General features: G+C 43.1%; 1 protein-coding gene and 1 long non-coding RNA gene across 16 annotated transcripts in view; one reads left to right on the top strand and one right to left on the bottom strand.

Moving 5' to 3' along the window:
- Positions 1–1383: 1383 nt before the first annotated feature.
- On the bottom strand, positions 1384–6589 carry LOC119517860. The gene is made up of 2 exons (XR_005213646.1): positions 5850–6589; positions 1384–3246 (listed from the first exon to the last, which is right to left on the bottom strand). It is a non-coding gene; the product is annotated as an uncharacterized LOC119517860 (long non-coding RNA).
- A 4823-nt stretch (positions 6590–11412) lies between these two features.
- The window catches only part of ZNF655 (zinc finger protein 655), a 31732-nt gene continuing 21692 nt past the window's right edge, over positions 11413–21452 (top strand). Inside the window, exons 1-5 of one of the 15 annotated variants that reach the window (XM_037814893.1) lie at positions 11413–11885; positions 12723–12865; positions 14611–14737; positions 15714–15784; positions 20520–20647. In XM_037814893.1, coding sequence (XP_037670821.1) covers positions 11549–11885; positions 12723–12865; positions 14611–14737; positions 15714–15784; positions 20520–20612 — 771 coding nt within the window. In that variant the 5' untranslated portion in view covers positions 11413–11548 and the 3' untranslated portion in view covers positions 20613–20647. Of the gene's footprint in view, positions 11886–12702; positions 12866–14109; positions 14738–15713; positions 16571–20519; positions 21300–21452 lie in introns of those variants that run through there. The other 14 variants (XM_037814891.1, XR_005213633.1, XM_037814896.1 and 11 more) reach the window with 14 other exon arrangements.

Below are 21452 nucleotides of genomic sequence, written 5' to 3'. Positions count from 1 at the left end.
GTCTGCTGTCGATGATCATCACCATTACACCTTTCCATGGAGGTAGTTTGCAAAACACCGTTATAGGCCACCCTGGGCGTGTTCAGTTAAGGGAGTGGCAGTTCGTCTGTGGGACCTTCCGCCATCACTCGCCTTCTGGTGAGGGGCAGATTCCAACTGTCCTGTGCCACCATCTCCAATTGCAGCGTCTCCAGGCCGGGGCCACTCTTGCGGGACTCCGGCGCTGCCTGGCTTCCCGCGGGCCTGTTGCGGGGCTCCCCCTCTGCCCGCAGCCGCCGGGGGTCGGGACCGCAGGGCAGGGCTCCCCCTCTGCCCGCGGGGCGCTGGGGGGCAGGGGCCGGTGGAGGGGGCAGCGGGGCGCCCGTGCTGTCCGGACGCACCGCCCCACGCGCTTTCTCCACGCTTGCCTCCAAACGCAGGAGTCGCGACCTAAATAAACCCCGCCAGACCCGCCGCTCGGGCGGGATCCCCGGGGTGGGGTGGGGGTCTTCTCCCTGCAACGACTGACCTGGGCTCTGGCGTGTCAGCCACTGCGACAGCTGCTACCCAGGGACACTGAAGCCGGCGGTGGAGAAGGCAGGCGGACTCGCGAGCGGACCCGAACTCCGGGGGTCTGCAGCGGAGAGGAGCCCGGGGGCTGGGGGCTCAGGACCTCGGTGGGGCGGAGACCATGCTGGCCTTGCAGCTCTTGGTGGCTTGTCCTCACCAATCATATTTTAGGGTTTGTGGGGATACCCTGTCACCTGTGTTGTAGATCCTGTCCATGGATTTTGATTTTGCTATCCTAGTTGCTCTGTGTTTTTAAGGGGGGAATTTGGGGAGATAGATTAAAAAACTAGGTCACTATCACCATTATCTTTTCAAAAGAGTGGTGGTATTTTTTTGGATTAAGGGAAACCTCACAGATATATCCCAGTAGACTGATCTAGGACTCTCATTAGCTAGAATTATAGCCATGCCTGTGCCTAAATAAATCATGCCTAAAGGTGACCAGTGGTAACCCATAATCAGCATCAAGACTCACTTCCTAGAATAATAAAAAGGGAAGTGCACACAGGCATGTAGAGGGTAACTGAATGTGAACAAGGCTCTGACAGAAAGGAAGAAGCAAGACAGCAGAACTGGGAAAGGGTATGAATTTTAGAATAAAATTAACATTGTCAAGAACACTATTTTTCAAAATTCTTGACAATTCACAGAAATGTATCTTATGTCATAACCTTGTATACGTACATATACATACACACATGTATCCATGTATCTGAAACAAGTTTCCTGAAACAATACTTATGTTCCTACATGGGAACATTCAAAACCTGGTCCAATCCAAATATGACTTTATTAATATTTAAATAGAATATATCAAAAAATTCCTAAAAAAGGTAAAAAACAAAATTTTGTAGAGATTTTATTTAATGTGATGGGTGTGCTTGCCTGTTCATAAGTTCATTCCAGTCAGGGACACATGAAGATAATGCTACACGCGTATCTGGTGCACTATTGAGCCTATTTCTTTTCTTCATCTTCAATCGTGTCAAGATGGAAAATCCTAGTTCGCATAAATAGGTACTTGTGAATGGTAATAACAGCAATATACTCTTTCTACTCAGCAATGGAAACTCATCTTTAATCTGAATCCAAAAGGTGGATAAAGTCAATGTCTTATAATAATTCTTCAGTGTGAATGATGAGCTGAGCTGCAATAATTCATTCTCTTCCTCGGGTAGCAAGTTTAACTCCATTATTGATTCTGGGTTTTGAAAAGCAAATGGATCTTTTATCCAAATGTTTTTCTTTAATGACTCAAATTTCTCTTCTGGAAAGTAATGATTGAAGGTTTGACGCGAAGAAGTGAGATGCAACAGTATCTCTAATTTTATTTCTTTTAAGCAGTCTTCATTAATAATGTTCTCTTCAGTGTGTTGTAACAATGATGGGAACATATAGTAGCTAGGACGATTACTCTTAAGTCTTGTATGCCACAACAATAAAGTCTTTTGGAATCCCAGAATATGCTCAAGGTGTTGAAATGTATCATTGTTGTTCCCCTGTAGCTTCAAATTTAATTCATTAAGGATTGCAAAAATATCACTTAAATATACCAATTTTGTTACCCAGATATCATCTTCAAGGATATTTGCCAAATGAGATTGTTTTTCAATGAGAAAAATGTAAATCTCATTCCTGAGCTCATATACTCGGCTTAATACTTTTCCCCAAGACAACCAATGAATTTCTGTGTGAAATAATAAGTGAGTATGGTTAGCTCCAATCTCTGAACAAAATATTTCAAGAAGTCAGCTATTCAATGAGCTTCCTTTGATAAAATTAACAATTTTCACTGCATTTTTCAATACATCTATCAGACTTGGTGGAATTTCTTTGGATACCAAAGCTTCACCATGAATAAAACAGTGATTACAAGGAGCACTGTTATGAGTTGCTTCTAGCAATTTTTCAATAACTCTGCTATGTTTTCCAGTCATATTTGCTGCTCCATCACTTGAAATTCCTTGGCAATTTTTCCAGTTTAATTTATATTGACCCATAATACACTTTTCTAATTCAGTAAATAAATCTAAGCCAGTTATATGTGAATTTAAATTTAAACAACACAACAAATCCTCTATAAAATCATCTTGCCACACATATCTGACATAAACCAAGAGTGTCAGACAACTGGCAATATCAGTGCTTTCATCAAGTTGAAGTGCAAAATCTATACCAGACTGTAACCATGTAATAAGCATTGCTTCTAAATGTTTTGCAATAGTGCAGATCCGACAAGATATTGTATTATCACTAAGAGGTATAGTTCTTAATTTGTCAGCTGATTTATCATCAAAAATGGTACACTCCATATCCATACATGCTGGAAGAATAATTTTTTCAGCAGTTGTGTGAGCCATTTTCTCTTTTGCCACGTGATACGCAACTAAATACGATGACAGCAAGGCTCTCTCATTCATAGTTGTAGAACGACTAAAAAATTATGGTGATAACTCCAGGCTATTTTTTTCTCTCTGAAAATGGTCTTCTTCATCTTTGTCTTCTTCCTCCACCTTCCCTATCACTATACCTTCCATCTCCTGGGGAGCTTGGGGAGACAAACCTGTAGTATCCTTTGCCTACAGGTTTCACTGAGCCGCCGTTATACGGAACTGGCTTACTTGACCCAAACAGGATCTGCTTTGCAGGGCTGTCCTTTCTGTCGTAGGTGTTCAGTAAGATTGGTTTCCGTTATCCCTGCAGGGTAGACAAGTATAATAGCGGTATTAAAAAACGATGTTGTGCTGCTATGGTGCCAGTGCCTCTTGTAACTGTTCATGAAGACATGGCAAATGCTCAGTAACAGCCGTTAATGTGAGCTGGGTAGCAGGAACATTTGGTGCCTTACACACACAGCTCATTTCATAGCCACAGAAACCCAATGAGGCTTGCACGATTGTCCTTCCAACTTTATAGATGAAAAAGATGCTCAGAAAGATGGAGTTATTTGTCTAACAACATTTAGTCAGTGTGGTTGAACCAGGACGCAAATCCAAGTCTGAAGCCCTGGGTCCTCACTATGCTGCTGCACTGTCACCTGCTCACTCTGAAAAAGTGATCTGGTCACTCTTATAAAGTGATCCACTGCAGTACAGGGCAAAAAACTGGAGCTTCTACTTATGTTTTAAAATAACAAATTAAGCTTTATTAATAACAAGGTGAACACTGGAACATCTCAAGTTACATAGGCTCTACAGGTTAATTTGGAAGAGGAATGTGACTTCCACAACACGTGGGTTTTAATAGTGGCACCCTCACTTATTTGACTGCTTTTAGGATATGATGATACTTTACAGTTTCTGTGAGTCTAGTGGGTTTACAGATTATCTGGTTTTACTAAACTAACCCTTGCAAACTAGTCAGATGGTTTAATTGATTCCTGAAAAGAAATCCTGGCAAGTATGTCAAGGATGGACTGGATTTCAAAGACAGGGAGAAGGATGCTCCAAGGATTCATTCCATTGACTAAGTTTTCCATTAACCAGAAGCTAATGTAATTCCTACAAATCTTAATTTCATTCTCTTATTCATTAATCTCTGAGGAGCATTAGAAAGATTGTCTCTTCCATTCATTTTCCCTCTGTCTTCATTTCAATACTCAGAATTGAGGCCCTCATTATCTCCAGCATAGATTACTGCAGTGAGCTTGTTTGCTTTCCTTAGCTCCAACCTCTCCCTCTTCCAGATCAAATACATAATAGGGTCTGAACAGTATGGCTAAAACATAGCCCTGATCAGGTAGCTCTTTACCCTCAAAAACTAAGCATAAATCTCCCCATTCAAGGGTTTCTATAACATGACATTCTTCAAATTTTACCTCCTCCTTCTTCATGGATGCTATGCTTGGGTCAAACTGGCCTTCTCACTGTTCCTCAACTTGTCTGTGATTTCCCATCTTCATCCATTTGCCTGGAACAACTTCCTTCACCAACTCTATCTCTCAAAATTCTACCCTTTCTTGAAACCCATTAAACCTTTCCTGATACCACTTTTTTTTTTTTTTGCATTTATATTCTGACATTATTTGCATTGCTATTCCTATCATCTTCTGACGATTACATTTTCTTTGCTCATTTCATTTTCTAGTGATACATCTTCTAAAAATTCCATTGTCTCAGATATTTCAAGATCAAGAAAAAAGAATCTTGGTTTTTGACACCTGGGTCAAAGTTTCTAAGGTGAGGAGGGGGAATAAACACTCCTAGAAGTCTCCTGCATAGGGGCAACAAAACTCAAGATGAAGGGAGTCCAAGGAGGGGGAGAGACAGGGCTGAGTTCAGGAGCCGAGTTCCTCTCCCCTGGAAGGTTCTCTGGCTCCTGTTCTGGACAAGTAGCAGTGGAAAGACTGGGTTTTATTTTTTATTTCTGGAATGATCCCAGTACCCAGTTCTCTCTTTAAACTCCCTGTCTCCCCCACTGATTTGGACCTAACATTTTGGTAGCTCTTACCCTGAAATTGAATTTTTAATGCTTTCATGCCATATCTCAACTAGATGACTCCTCCAAAGTAAAAACTGTCTTTTACTTTCATTTTTGCCCTTAAACCATTTAATATCATTCACTGCCACCAGTAGACATTTTTAAGAAATATTTGCTTGAATGGATATAATATCCTTCTTTTCTGCCCATGTGTAGAAAGTTCAATAAATTCGGTACAGGCCCGGCATCTCAATACTTGGAAGGGCAGGACATTTATAAATTAAGAGGTTTCGCTATATTCCAACTGTCTGATTGTTTATGAAACATCTGAATAAGAATGAGAGAAATATCATAGCAGTGATAGCAGCACAGGTTTAAAACACAGAAATGAATTATGTGTCCATGGGTGAGTTACTTAATGTCTCCCATTACAATGCATTCTCTACAATTTATTTACTGACTGCATGTGATCTCCCTAGGACTGGCCTGTGTAATGGATGTTTTCTTCAGTCCTCTACCACTTAACAGTCTCTTTCTGTGGCATTGCAGGAAAAAAAGGCAAGGCATTAGGTTTTGCTCTAGCTGAATTTTTCACAAATTCATTATATCCCTGTATTCCAAAGTTGGAAGGGGGGGAGGAGGAGAAGGACATTTTACTGTAGCTGAGCTTTCCACAGTTAAATTCTCTTTATCAGTGAGTTCCAAAGTTGGAGGAGCCCTTTGAGATAATCTAGTTTATTTTAATTACGCAAATTTGAAACTTTGGGTCTATGTGTTTTGTCCCAGCTTTTCCTCGTAATCAATGGCAGAGAACACCGGGAAGCAGTCTAATGATCCAAGCCACTTTCCCTGGCAACCTCCACACTCCCTTCGCTACTCACCCCTCCAAGTCAGGCAGAGTAACTTCCCACCGCTGAAAACTCCACCTAATTTCCGAAATCGCGCATCTAAAAGTCCCTCAGAAATTCCAAAAGCTGAAAGGAAAGGGTGAGGTGTATGTAACCTTCTTCCTCTTCTTCACTCACTAGGCTTCGAACACTCTAGAATCGCTACCACCTCAGGGGGAGCAGCGGGTTTGAGGTGGGGGTGAACAGATGAGCCACAAACGTTTATGAGGGCACATCAAACCTGCAAGCTGAAAGAAGAAAACAGGCCCGTGGAGCTTGATATCCTCTACGGTCTTCCGCATTTTACACCTCGGGGTACCGAGGAACACAGAAAAATAAGTCCTCAGCAGAAGGAAAACAAATGGCGACAACTCTGGAATTCAGAAACTCAATTAGGGTCAACACCGAGGGTGAAGGGGCCCCGGAGGGCACGCAGAAGCACCCCGTGCCAGTCCCGATGCCAACACTCGGTTCCCTCCGTGCCCGGCCCCAGGATGTCTCTCCAGGGACCTCCTGCCGCCCGCGCTGGGACCAAGGACAGGGACAAGGACCTCCTCCAGCCCGCTCGGGGGTCGCGGAACACGGCCGTACACAGTCACCTGTTCCCGCCCAGCCTCCCCGGCCGGACCCGCGTCTCACCATGAACCCCGGAAAAGCCTGGGGTGCAGGGATAGAAAAGGGGGAATGACTGGGGACAGACTGGACTTCGCACTGTACTAACAGATCGACAGAAGCCAGTCACCAAATCCGGAAGTGCGTCACACCTCGCCTTCCGGTACTGCTCTTCACTTCAGGGGCCTCTCTAGGAGGTCGGGAGGTTTTTGCGTCTCTGTTTCCGAATCTCAGCCCGCAATTTAGTTGAGTCTTCAACAGACCATCCTGTCAAGCTAGATGCTTCTGGGTGGTGAGTAAGCGCCGTGGAATTGGTGGTCACGACCTTATTGCCACACCTCCTTTGCTATAAAATAGGCTTCTTGTTTTAAAGTATGCCAGTGGTTAAGCTTGTAACCTTTCAGATGATGGCGCATGTGTAGGCACAGAAGAAAGGGAGGCCAAATTCGTATTCAGAGCACGAATGAATTTGGGTAAGAGCAAATTGTTGTCCCTTCCAAAGTAAAAGGTGTCCAGTGTCCTCAACCAGGACCAGGGGTCAATGTCAGTCTCTAGTGCTGGCAGGGTGGACACACAGCAGTGGTAGCAGCTCTTCCAGCCTTGGGAGGTAGCCCGTATGGTTGGGCCCATGCACAGCCTCCATCCCTGCCACCACGGCCTCTTTCACCAGCCTCTTGCATAAGCACTTGGCTGTGATCAGGCAGCTAAGCCATTCGTCACTGCCCAGGAGTCAGTGCACCTCTTTGCCTTAGGCTGCCTCCCTCAGAATGTGACTTGGATGACCAAGTATGCCACTCCCACCTTTGCTCGCTGAGAGAATTTCTCTTCGTCAGTCTGCTCCACTCCTGAGTGGGGCTGGAATGCAGGAGCAATCTGCTTCTCAGCAATGCCAACATATATTACACTGACCCATCCGTGAAGAGGCCTAAGGCTCTTCTGTTTGCATCAGTTAGCTGTAGGGAACACCTGTAAAGCCATGGGTGTAGGTTGGGGTGAGGTGGCAGTGAGCAGAGGTAAGTGACATGGGAGTCTGGGCCACCTATTCACAATTTATCTGAGACTTCTGGACCTGTTTAAACCAGATCCCAAACGTACTACATCCATCACACCGTGGATTGCTGCTGCGCTTGCTGGGCCTTATGTTTGGTGTATCTAAACATACACAGTTCATGATGGGCAGCTCAGTTGGCATAGCCAGGAACTGTCCCAAGCCATGTGCTTAGTGTCTGTGAAGCCCAGTAGCATGCAGAACCTCTTTTTAAACTGGAGCACAGAATCTTATGTATCTGTCCTGCGACTCACCTATGCGGGCTTACCAGATACTTTCGGAACCACTGTATCTGCAAGTCAGCTTTATCTGTTGCCTGGACTTGGTGGAGAGCCAGTTCTGTCTTCTATGAAACCTACTAAAAACTGGCAGCCTTCCAGATCACTTGATATATGGCGGGAGCAGTTTTCACAAAGTACCATATGCTGTCTCCCAGATCCAAAGAGGCCCACCAAGCACTATGCCATTTTCTTTGGGATAAGAGGGTGTCAGGTGCCACAACATGTCCTTTACCTTAGGGCGATGTCCTTAGATGCCTCAGACCACCAGATCCCACCCCAACTCCATCAATTTGACAGCCCCTGAATCTTTATGAGGTTTATCCACTACCCTAGTAAGATGTCTTACTAGGACATCTAGGATCCCTGCCACTTGCTGCTCACTGGGTGCAACTGGCATTTTTTTTATCAATATAGTGAATCAACATGCTGGTCAAGATGATCAAGTGCCTTGTGGACTTTACTGTGATAGAGAGGTCCCAGGATCCCACTTTCTCTGGATGGGCCTTGATTTTGACCTTGACTCCTGTGACCTGCCGAGACTGCACAATTAGTCTCCTTTGCATTTCTGCCAAACAGATCCTAGGCCAAGTTTTCAGCTCAACTTGCCCAGCTGCAGGAAAATTATTTTGGTAAAATGTCAAAAATTAATGTATGTATCTGGATTTCCACACTTTTGTATCCATTGATCTGTTTGCCTATCTTGATGCCAACACCACAGTGTCTTGATTACTATACCTTTAAAATAAATTTTAAATTCAGGTAACAAAAGTACCCCCATTTTATTCTTCTTTCTCAAGATTGTTTTGGCAATTCTTAAGTCCTTAGCATTTACGTTTTAGAATCACTTTGTTGGTTTCTACAAACAAACAAAAGAGCCTGTTGGAATTTTGGTTGGATTGCATTGAATGTATAGATCAATTTGGGAGAAACTGACATCTTGCCAATATTGAATTTCCCAATCCATGACCATGTTGTATTCCTCCATTTATTCAGATCTTTCAAAATTTCTCTCAACATTCTTTTGCAATGTTTAGCATCAGGGTCTTGTCCATCTTTTAAAAAAAATTATCCCTATGTATTTAATATTTTACTGTAAACAGTAGTATTTTTTAAATTTGATTTTCCAGTTGTTTGTGGCTAGTACAGAACAAGATGATTGGTTTTTGTTATGACTGCATTGTTTGCTGTTAATGCTATAACACACTCAGGGGCTTAAAACAACACAAATTTAGTGTCTTAAAGTTCAGGAGGTCAAAAGATTAAAATGGGTCAGGAGGAATGGGTTCCTTCTGAAGGCTAGAGGAGAATCCTTCACCTTGTCCTTTCCAGCTTCTGGAGGCCACCTGCCTTCCTTGGCTCCTGATCCCTTCATCTTTGAAGAGTAGCACCCTCAAATCTATGACATTCTTTCCTCCCTCTTAGAAGACTCTTGTGGTTACACTTGGGTGCACCTGGATAATCTCTCCATCTCAAGATCCTTAACCTATCACATCTGCAAAGTCCCTTTTGCCATGTAAGGGACATTTTCACAGGTTCTGGGGATTAGTACCTGCGCATCTTTGGGGAGCAATTATTCTGTCGCCCACCTTGACCTCGTGTTTTGCAACTCAGGGAATTCACTTCTGGTAGGTTCTTGGTTTTGTTCACTTTTGGTAGATTCCTTAGGATTTTCCATATTTAAATTGTGTCTTTTGGAAACAATATATCATTGGGTTCTTGGGCTTGTTTGTTTTTTAAAAAATCCAATCTGATAGTCTTTTATCCAGAGTGAGGGTTGACCCAGATAACCCTGTCTGCCCCATTCCTGGAAATGACCTCACCCACAACCACTAACCTTACCCTTTCATTTGATTACTCTATAGGCTGGCTGGCCTCCACAGGCCCCTAAATTTTGCTGCACTTTGGACTCATCTGGGGATCTTTAAATGACACGCATGCTTGGCTCCCATTCCCAGACATTCTGATTTAATTGTATGAAGTGCAATCTTGGACTTAGGGATTTTAAAAATCTCCCCAGGTGACTCTAATGCACAGCAAACTTTGAGACCCACTGGCTAGCTTCTGTACCTACCAGGTTCATTTCTCTCTGTGTCTTTATGTGTGACCGTTCTTCTCCACTCTTCACTTCCCTGGTGGTCCAGTTAAAGTAGCAGTCCACTACTTTGTTCAGGTTCTAGTTCAAAACTTTCCTCTCCACGAAGCTGTCCCAATCTGTTCTAATTATCTCATTTCTTCAGCATTTATCTATGTATTTTAGTTTTAAGTACACATGCTTGGGCTTCAGTCTCAAGCTATGAACATATAAGCAGACATGTGGTATCTTACTTCTTTTCTATTTGTTGGTGCTTAGTGCAACAGTGGGAATATGGAATAGATTAATACCTTGGGAACAGTTGCAAATAAATTTTCTTTAAAGCAATAAAGTTTAAGTTAGGAATCACAAATTTCATGAATTGGTTGTTTCCACGCATGTCACTGGAGCACTGTTTAAAGAAAATTTTGCTCAAAAGCAAAACAATTTACGCTTCTTACCACTCTGTTAGGATCAATGACTATTGGTCAGAAGTGGATTCTTAAATGGGTGCCTTCTATGGTCTTCTCACTGGAGCAAACTGCCCGAGGCAGCTAAAACTTGGACACAATGTGCAATGCTGCCATAATTTGCTCACCTCTGCTGCAGAAATGGTTTCCCACCTGTGCTAGTAGGTACAACCTGTGAGGAGGTGTGATGTAGGAAAATGGCAACTTGGGAAAGAGCCCCAAGCTTTTCGGTATTTTAGGATATTAGAAGAGCTGTTATGAAAAGGTGGAAAGAATGTGTCATCTGTTGTCCCAGGGACCTCAGTAAGAACAATGGCTACACATCACCAGGGGGTATACTTCTGTCCAACACAAGAAAAAGTTTCTAACTGGAGCTGCCCAGCAAGCAGTGGCATAGGCAGTGCATTTCCTATCTCTGATGCTGACTCCACTGGGATGGCGATACAGTAGACGAGGACTGTATCAGTGAGTAGGAAGTTGGATTAGATCAATGATTTTCAAGGAGGAAAAAGAGGAAAATCATATTAGAATCTCTGGAGAGACTGGTGTAGTTCAACAAAGCATATAGAATGCCACATTTTTGGTTTTTCTTTTATTTAATTTGAAATGTCAAATAACATCAAAGGATACCACTTGATTTGTGAGGGTGGCTAATATCTAAAGTCCCTTCCAAATCTTACCTTGTTGATTCTTTGAGATACTCGTTTGTCCACAAGACATCACATTTTCTAAGGATCCAAGAACACCAGGAGGTCACAGTGCCCTAAGGACTTCTGTCCTAGCACTCTGCCTTCTGTCCCAGTACAACTTGCCTTCCCTATCTCTGTTTCGGCAAAGTCAACTTGCTCAACACCCCCTCCTGACCTTTCCCCAAGAACCTTTTTAGATTCCAATCCCCCGACTTTCTGTGGTCTTCCTATCACCGAGGGGCTTGCAATCCTTAATCATTATATTAATCACATAATCATGATTATGGTATTATTATAATGAAGCATTGTATTTTGCACACTGCGCGAGCACCACTGTGCTAGTTCCCGACTGGCAGACTCAAGAAAGTCGAACCCCAGTCTGCCATTCCCCCTCGCCCCCCATCCGCACCGACTTGGGCTGGACACTGCCCCGCGGGGAATCTGGAGGGTCGGTGGCGCCAGAGAAGAGCCTGCGCGGGCGCATGCCCCACGTCCGGGGCCGAGGCAGTCATTGCCGGTATCATGGAGACAGAGAGCCTCAGCAGCCAGGGTCGCTCGGAGATGACTGAAGGCAGAAGAACAACCTCAGCGGCCGCCGCGGGTCGGGCGCACAAACCCGACTACCCCGCCTTCCGGGGCGCCACCACCGGAAGTGCCACCGAGAAGCGGCGGCCACCAGGCGGGCTAGAGCGGCCCTCTGCGCAGGTGAGTCACCCGGAAGCGGCTTTGGGGCCCCGCCCCCCGCTGCCGGGCAGGAGTGCGCGGCGGGGGCGGACCCTTAGTTTGGTCTCCCGGGAGGAGGCGGCCGCGGACCTTCGCCGACTGCTGTTCCTGTTCTCAGGGGCGCGCGGAAGCCGAGGTGAGCGAGACTGTCTCTCCTCAGCCCGGGTTCGCCTGACGCCCCGCTGTCAGGACCTGGTGACTGTGCCCCAGTGTTGTGAGCTGGCCCTCTGGGCCGCTTCACCCGTTTGGGACTGTGTCTTCACCCGAAAGGGAAGTGGGAGGAGGGCAGCGCCGGGCGAGGGAGCCGAGCCAGGGCCCTTTCTGAGCTTGTGAAGGCGGCCGGAACCCTAGCCGGTCCTTGGGTGTGAAGGGCACAGGTAACACCTGTTTGAACCGTAGCGCTTTTTGAACCATTACTCTCGAGACTGTGGGAGAAGGCTTGCCCACCCCATCGGAGTTAGCAGAGTTGTCTCTCAAAAGAGGAGTTTTATTACAGTCAAGCCCATTTAGTAATTCAAAGCGGGCGGACAGTGTCACCAATTAAGTCCTTAGGGGGTCCTTACTTTGAAAAATAGATGAGTAATCATGATTAATGTATTTCTCTGGGTGCAAATCTGAACCTTGAAAGAAGCTTTTAAACTCTAAATGTTTTAAACCTTCCACAGAAATCTTTACACTACTGAATTGCACTGTCTTGAATTTTTTGGAAATATCCCAAATTCTGAATTATTGGAGTTCAAATAAGCTTGCATATTTGGACCATATGATTTGGCTCCTAAGTATTTGAAACTGAATAATATCCATCTTTCTTTTGTTTATTTTGGGTGGTTAATCATTAGCAACTATTTTTTTATTAAGTGTCTACAAGGTGTAATATACTTTAAGTCTCGAGAATATAAATGAGGGGGTATTTTAACGTGATTACAATGCTTTCTCCTAATCTCACCCTGCAGTGATGATCCTTGTCCTCCAGAACAGGGATGGAGGAAATATCCACCCAGGAAGAAGCAGGATCGCCAAGGGTCCAGTGGCAGTCTTTGGAGACTCAAGCTGAGGGTCTGTCTCCAGAGCCTCAGCTCATGCAGGAGAGCAACACGGAACAGGGACTCACTGGGGGTAAGGCAGAGAAGGTGCTTACATCCAGGAGAATGGGAGTGAAGAGGGGCTTCTCAGGGGGTCCTGGGCCTTGTTTGAGAAGGCCAGAAGCTTCAGGAAGAAGATGGCCCCTAGATGGAGGTCTGGATGGGAGAACAAATGTGATTCATTTCAGTCCCTGCATGGACCCCGCAAATAAGACTGTGGGCCCCTCTGTTAAGGACAGCTCATCTTTCTTTAGTAGGCAGAGTGGTCACTCACTTTGTGTTGCCTCCAGACACCCTTCACTTCATCCAACTTTTCATGTTCAGAACAATTCCTAAGACATGCTGCTTTTGCCATATCTCATAATTCGTGCCTGGCCCTCAGGGTCAGATTTTCCTCACTTCCTCTTGGATTTAGGTCCTATTCCTTTCACTTAGTTTTTCTCTCCTTGGTGAACTTGTATGTTTTACCACCTGCCATTTGATTGCAGCTGCTGTATTTGTGACTAATCTAATTTTGGTCAAACAAGCAACCAACCATTTAATTCCTTGGTTGAGCCCAATGCCTGAATGAATGTATACACATTAGGTGTGGAAAATAGAATCACATTTTTATGTCCTGTAATAAATAGGTAGGTCTGTCTTTTTCCTTTGTTTTTTTAAGAACTGTGTCTTAGATTGCTTGTGGCCAATTCCAGAGCTCGCAATAATGTGTGTCAGCCACGAAGGTCAAGTGTCAAGGTGCATAGAGTGCTGTGGGGCATTGTGGGAGTGTGGAGAAGGATTGTAAAGAAACAAATGAGCGTTCCTTGTTCTTGGAGGCCTTCCAAACTGGTTGCAGAGACAGTGCCCACTCACAAGAGAAAGCCTTAATGAAACTTACAGAACAATAAATGGGAATGGGTTAGGAATCTACTAAATGACCATGGCCTTGGACAAGTCACTGCAAGTCTTTGTGCTGTGCTTTGGCCATCTGCAAAACCGGTATACTGCTTACCCCTCTGTGAGAGGAATGTCAAGTCATGAGAATACAGTGAAATGTGAGATTTCATAATAAAATCCTGTATAACAGGTAGGTCTAAACATATGTACGTATGGCATGCAAGAGCTGAGAAGCAGCAGAGGAGAGACACGTGATACCTGATAAGCATTCACTGATGTAACTAGGATGTTGGCATGAGGAAGGGTCCCACCATCTCCCCTGGGGCTGGAGAGGCCTCTTCTGTAAGGGAGTCCTGGAGAAGGTCCCCTCTCACTCTTGACTCCTTTCTCCTCCCTCAGCTCCACCTGTTCCCCAGGTGCCTGCTCTTCCCCACGCGGGAAGCCCAGGAGACCAGGCAGCTGCACTTCTGACAGCCAGGTACCAGGTGAGCTGAGGACCCCTCTACTTTTCCTCAGGGACTGTTGCTGCTGATTGAATGTGGCTTCTCCCTCATCCCATCCGTAAACCTTGCCCGGAATTTTTTTCAGTAGCAGACACCGGTTTGGGGAACTGATCATATCATCTTCAGAAACCTGGACTTCACACAAACCACCTTCCATCTCCCCAGCAGCACAAGCCGAACTCTGTTCCTTCCCTGTGTTGTTTCTTCATCCATGATGTTGTGACGGGCACTTGCTTATTAGATGTTAAAGGGTTACGGGATTTGTTCCCTAGGTCCTCATCTCTTCTCCCACATAAGTGCACACTGGACACCCTCTCTCTGTATCATCTCCTTCATACTCTAGCCATGGTGCTGTAGTGGGTTCATTCCCCGGAGCAGCCAGGATGTGTTATTTCAGGACTTTGTGACATTCGAGGATGTGGCTGTATACCTCACTCGAGAGGAATGGGGATGCCTGGACCCTGTTCAGAGGGATCTCTACAGAGAAGTGATGTTAGAGAATTTTGGGAACGTGGTCTCACTGGGTAAGGACTATCTTCCTTATTATTCAATTTAGGATTTTGTTACTATTAGGAATTTGTTGCTTCCTTGTTTTTGAGTGGGTATGAGGTCTCTAAGAAAGAGGGTGGCTCAGGTGTCAGGTCTCAGAATCTCCTAATACTTTGTCTTTAGAGTCATCTCATCTGGGAGTGGGCTAATTAAGCTTCCTTTAGGGTTTGAATAAGAGACATCCTACTCCTTATCCCCAATTAATGTTTCCTCTGTTGTGGGACCTCTTCCCTGTAAGAAAAGAGCACCTTGCTTGCTTTACCCAAATTCTCACCTTCCCCATCTTCCCATTTTATAAGACAGACTCCAGGGCTTCCCGGCTCCCAGACAGTTACTTTCCTCCCTAGTATCTTGGTGCCCCGGTATCTGAAGAATTTCCCCTTTTCCTAGGAAGAAAAAATGCCTTTTTTTTTACAGATGGGTTAAACCCTTCTTGTTGAATAATCACTAACCTCTTCAGCTCCCCAAATTCATCTTCAAGCAGGCCACATTTGAGAGACGTCGCAGGCCTGACTTGCCAGGAGTGAGTCACCCCCTCACTCATCCAAAGTAACCCTGCCCAGGGCAGCAGAAGGTTCAGGCATTCACCCCACATCAGGGCCTTCAACGAGGTCTGCCCAGACTGGGCAGCCTACAGCGCTGTTGAGAAGCATCAGCGGGGACTGTTGGTGCCTCCCATGATGTGGGCATGGCTCCTTTTCTGCTTTTTTGTTTTGTTTTGTTTTGCCTATGTCTGCTTCCGCTGTTTAATTAGTGATTAATTTATTTAATCATGCTTTTTTGCCCTCCCCCCGTGCTTTTTTTTGTGTGTGTGTGTGCTTATCCTGTGCTGGTGGCATCTGGGGCGTTGTCCTAGTGCAGCATTAAAGAGGACTTTCCCTTGGGGAGGCAGCCTACCCACTGGGAAGATTTTTAGTGCGTTTTCCATCCATGGCTCTTTGATCTTTGTAGGCATTCTTCTCCGCCTTCCCATCATCCGGATTCATAGTGTGAATTCCTGCCCGGCCCTGAGTCATACCCAGGCGAGTGCTTTCTCTGGAAAAACACTTGCAGTCCTTTCAGCAGGAATCTCCAAGAGGTGGCCCAAGTATCGGCTTCCCATCGATATTGCTCGTCCCTGCTCGGAAACTCCATTGCCAGGATTGTAAGATAATAAACGTGATTGATGGAATAGATGACGCCCCCCCACCCACCCCAGTCGCCTCCACTATGTAAAATTGCAGATCCTCAAATGATCTTTGTTAAATTTCTAATATAAAAGGCCAAGGAAGCCCTTGGTTGCTACCAGATGCATTTTGAACCCGGTGTATTCAGAAACCACAGTTGCTGGTCAGCTCCTTGGGTTCCAAGAAACCATGAAGTTCAACTCCACTCTTCAGTCATGATCTTTCCATGTTATTTTAGAATGTGGAACATATTCTCTATGCCCCTCCTTTTTTGTGGTGAATATGACCCGCCCCTCACATAGCCTAACTCCGTTGTGGCCCCTGGGGTTTTGTCATGTGTAATATTCTAGCCTCCTTCCTTTAAAATCCCAATGGCTCTCTCCAAGGTCCTGCCTTCCTACCCTTTGTTCTTTGTGGTGCTATACGGATGGATGCATTTATGTTTCCTTTCCTGATCATGCATTCCTTAGCTCTGCCCTCGATGGAGGGGAAATGGGAGGGCAAAAAGTTAATCTGCTACATTTCTTTATTTCATGGTATTAAATTGAATGTAAATTTAACAACTTTGTAAACTGTAAAGAGATATATAATTGTAAACTACTGATAATTTTACCTAATAATTACAGAATTTCCAACAGTTAACCTGTCTTCTTCTTGGAGTAAAGAAATCTCTTAGCACTTTACTGCCGTCTAATAGCACAGCCTGCTATTAGACTGAACTTTCCCATTTCCTCTGTCATCTCTGCACACCCAGGACCACACACTCACACGACTGATCACACACACGAAATCTTCCTACCCAGTTTGCTTTTGTGACCAAGTCAGCAGCATCTCCTTAGGAATTACTATTTTTACAATCCGTGGGAAGTCATTTTCATGTTGGTGGGTTCAGCAAACTCTACCTGAAATTGAACTTTACACGGTTATCAATTTAGCATAGTGTTTAGTGTTGTAAAGTAGCATTTTATAATTCAGTCCCTGAATTAGCAGCCCCACTCTATACTTCACATCTTTTTCCCGTGACAGGAGCGGTGATAATATTTGTCACAGATGTTAGAGTTTTGGTCCTTTGAGTACGTGCTTCTGCTCTATACTAGTAAATACACAGAGTGTGAACAACTGAGTAAAAGAATAAAAAAAGACTTAAAATTCTTAATTGTCATTACCGAATTTTAAAAGAAGCATGTCCTATTGATGATGAGGAAGTAACTGGCTTGAGGGTCTTACCCAAAGAGAGGTTATCTGTGACTTAGTGCTGGTGATTAGGACTGGGAAAGGGAGCTAGGTGTGGATGTTAAGTTGTATTTCATAATGGGTCAGGGTGGCAGGTGCCCTATCAGATGAAGGTATAGGAACATGCTTATCAAAATTCTTGTTGATAAGTGAATTGATAAATCAGAAATGTTTGGCATGTATTCCTTGCTTTTTGAAGTCAATGTCATAGAGGACAACAGTGATTTCACACAGAATGTCTTTTATTGCCATATCTATTTATTTATTTAGCAGCCAATATGTTCTAGGTACTAACATATCTCATTTAATCCCTACAATAACCTTCTGAGCGGGTATTGTTATTCCTATTTTATACCTGAGGAAGCTGAGGCTCGGAGAAGTTAAGTGATCACAGAGGGTCAGAGTGAGGGTTGGGGCCCAGATCATATTTTGTGCCTATGGGACAATTTGTGCAACCAAGTGTGGTGTTTTTCCTGTTTTTTCTTTTTTTGGGGGGGGGGGGGGTTGCTTGTACTCTGATAACAAGAAAAATTCAAAACGGCCATGATAAATTGTAGAGATAGGCACAAGGCTGAACAGCTTGGGATCAGAAAGCAGATACATTCAGGAAGAAATAAAACTCTCTAGCTATGAATTCCAGTACAACAGTTATCTACAGCACAAAGGCTGGTGCAAGCGACAAACCAAGTAATGAATCTTTGTAAAGAAAAATTTTAAGGCTTATTTTTAGAAAGTTAGATTAAGTTAAAAATACATCTAATTAGGAAATTGTCAAGGTTTAAATAAAGTAACTTCAATTAGGAAATTTTTAAAGCAAATACATATGTCGAAAGCATAGAGTCTTGAGTTAAAATTAGGAAAAAGGTATACAGGGTAGTGGAAAGAAAATCCGCCAGTAATGCATTCTCTAAGAGGTAGTATGATGGATTGGAAAGAATACAGACTCTAGAATCAGCCTTGGGTTCCATTTACCAGCTGTGATATGTTGCAAAAGTTATACATTTCTTCGTCTATAAAATGTGAAAAGTAATTGCCTGAGTTGTGCTGAGGATTAGGTTAGATTATGTATGTAAGTATGTAGCTCGAAGTAGTTATTTATATGTGTTAGAAAGGATAGCAAGTGATATGAGCTATAGACCACATTTTCTAATACAAACAGACATTTTAGGATAGTATCCCAAATTATTTCTGTGTATTGGGGTTTCCTCCAGTTGTCTGTTGCCTAGGGGGTTAGATTTTTATTGTAAAGAGATTTTCTTATCTGTGGACACTAAATAATCTCTTCATTCCGTTTTAGTTAAAACTTCTGTGACTCAAAATCTCTTTGATCCTCTCTCTCCAGGATTGTTCTAATCACTTTTTCTCTGTTGCCTTATTTTTTTTTCAATCGTTTTTTTTATTGTGGAATATAACATATTTACATAGAAATGATAACTTTCCAAGTGCAATTTAACAAGTAGTTAGAAAATTTCAAAGAATGTTGTGGGTTACAGTTCCACAGTTTCAGTTATTTCCTTACTGTGAAATATATATGCAAAAAGGTAGTAGCTTTCAAAGTATGATTTAACGAGTAGTTATATAGGAAATTTCCAAAAATGTTACGAGTTATAGTACCATAGTTGCAGTTATTTCCTTATTGTGAAATATATGTACAAAAAGGTGATAACTTTCGAAGTACAGTTTAACAAGTAGCTGTAGAACAAATTTCAAAGGATGCTATAGGTTACAGTTCTACCATATCAGTTCTTTCCTTCTAGCTATTCTAATACCCTAGCAACTAAGGAGAAGAAAATTATATAGAGATTTGGTATTCATAATCCTTTGTTAAATTCTGTCTTGTCTGTTGCTGCCCCTTCCCTCTAGTTTAATTACTTACTCAGTCTTCAGGGATGTCTAGGCAGTGACCACCAAACTTGTTCGTGTCTGTTGCTTTATTTTTTACTTTCTACTCGTTGTTAGCATATTGGCCTTCTGTTCTCTTACTGTACATTTTTTGGAGGGACAGATGGATTTCATTCACAATCTTTACATATTTGTTACCAGTAGAGTATTTAAAAGCCTGGTTCCAAAACAAGACTGACTGAGTTTGAGTCCTAACTGGTCTTTACCAGTTATTATGACCTTGGGCAAGTTACTTTACCTCTCTGAATCTTAGTTTTCCCACTTGTAAAATGGGTACAATAATAGTTCCTGTATCATAAAGCTCAGTGAGTATCAAATGAGTGAAACCTTATAAAGCTCTTGGCCTGCCAGTTGGCATCTCCCAAGTGCTCACTAGACCTTACTTCAATATTTGATGATATTGATGATACAGGTGACTTTAAACCTTTATCTCAAACCCTCTCCCCGCTTCTAAATGCCATCTTATATTTCTAACTGCCTGTAAGGCATTTTCTCTTACACCTTCCTACATTACTTCAAAGACAAGTCTAAAATCAAACAACCCCTCATCCCACATGAAGGCCTTTTTAGTTGTACGTATGTGTTTTAAGTGCAAATATAGAGTAATTAATAACCAAATTTGTTTCAGTTATCAAATACTTAGAAACACCTTAATAAGTATATCAAAATTAAAAGTTGCAAATTGTGTTATCATTTCTGAGCACAATACTGCACAATGCTGCTTTGTGGCATGCTAACTTTTTTTTTTTAAGTTGCAAAACTATTTTATTTGACTTGGAGGACTTTAGCTAAATGAAAGTCCAAAATAGACTTGACTTTATTAATCCAGCAGGAATTCAGAAACACAGTAAATGCTTCCCTTATATCTGTTAGGGTTGCCTTGCTTCTAGGTTCTCCCTATGGGATCCTGTTGGTTAATCATATTTTCTAAGCCCAATGCCCTTTTTAAAGAATTGAGTAGCCATTACGTGACACTTGGGCACAAAGTTGGCACTCCATAAGTAAGTGTTGAGTAAAATGAATCAAAGAAGTAAAAGATACATAGTCCCTGCTATCAAAGAATTTATAGATCAAGTAAGGACAGTAATACCTGAACCCAACTTTTAAAAAGCTATAAACTCCATTTTGTGATGATGTGTCAGGATAAGAGGAACAAATAATAAATTTTATAGACATTTCAGCAAATGGAGAGAAAGGCTTTTTGGAGATGAGGGGCTTGAGCTAGTGCTGCTGGAAGCTACTGGAAGCTTTGTGGGCTGAACACTTATCAGAAGTGCCCTTTGATGCTTTAATAGTTCTGTGCCCTCAGAAACAGACAATCTGTTGCTTTTGCGTTCAAAGAAATTTAGATATCTTCTGCAAGCTATAGAAAGGCCATGTTATGTGAAGATGCACATCAATTGCCCTTTTCTCACTACACCATATTATAGTTAGTTGTTTGTTTCTGTTTCTACAGAGTGAAAGGTCCTCGAAGTCCTTGAGGGGATGGACCATTATCTGCTTGGGCTCTTTATACCTACATGCTTTGCATGTGGGAGACACTCCATAAATCTTTGTTGAATAAACAAGAGTGTAAGCTCCTAATGGGTAAGGATGTGTCATATTCTTTGTTTCCTCATGTGCACTGAAGCTAATTTGTTTCTTGAGATTGGTTCTTGAAATATTTATTCAGCCTTCATTGCTTCTGTTGCTACATTTTAGCTCACCATACAACAGGTGCTTGGGTACTCACCTTTCTCCAGCCTAGCAAAGTTATATTTTGATGATCTCTATCTTGATACTTGTAGACCAGATCTAATACAATGATTGATCTTTAAGCAGCAGATGAGGAGTGGTAATGATAACTTCTGTGGAGGCAGGTATGCATCCATTCAAAAATTCCTTTGCCTGCATAATGTTTAAATGAATACTTATGCTCCCAAGTTATCAACTTGCCCTTAACACACCTCTTTGTAGAAGACAAATTCGGAACCCCTTGACGAGGCTCTTTGCCCCTCTCACTCTCCAGGCCTTCCTAATGTCTTCTAAGGATTTACCTTCTCTCTCCCATTATCCATTAGGTAAAAGAAAAAGTGGCTGATGTAGCATCTGGGCATAAATTGCCACATGCCATTTTCTTCTCTGTGAGTAGGATTTCTACTTTCCAAGCCTGATGGGATCTCCCAGCTGGAACAAGATGTACAGGTCATTGATCTGGAAACTAAGAATAGAGAAGTCTTAAGAGATGGCTGCTCAGGTGAGTAAGGCAGAATCAGTCAGATGGAATTGGTAGGGAAGGAAAGTCCAACTGTTAAGCCAAGTTTTAGCTTCTTTGACAATCAGAATGAAGAGCTCTGTTGGAGTCCCGGAATGAAGAGCTCTTTCCTTTTCCCATGAGGTTATATTGACC

The sequence above is a fragment of the Choloepus didactylus genome, chromosome 21, assembly GCF_015220235.1.
Source record: "Choloepus didactylus isolate mChoDid1 chromosome 21, mChoDid1.pri, whole genome shotgun sequence".
Classification (NCBI taxonomy): Eukaryota; Metazoa; Chordata; class Mammalia; order Pilosa; family Megalonychidae; genus Choloepus; species Choloepus didactylus.
This window is presented reverse-complemented; position numbering and strand designations above follow the sequence as displayed.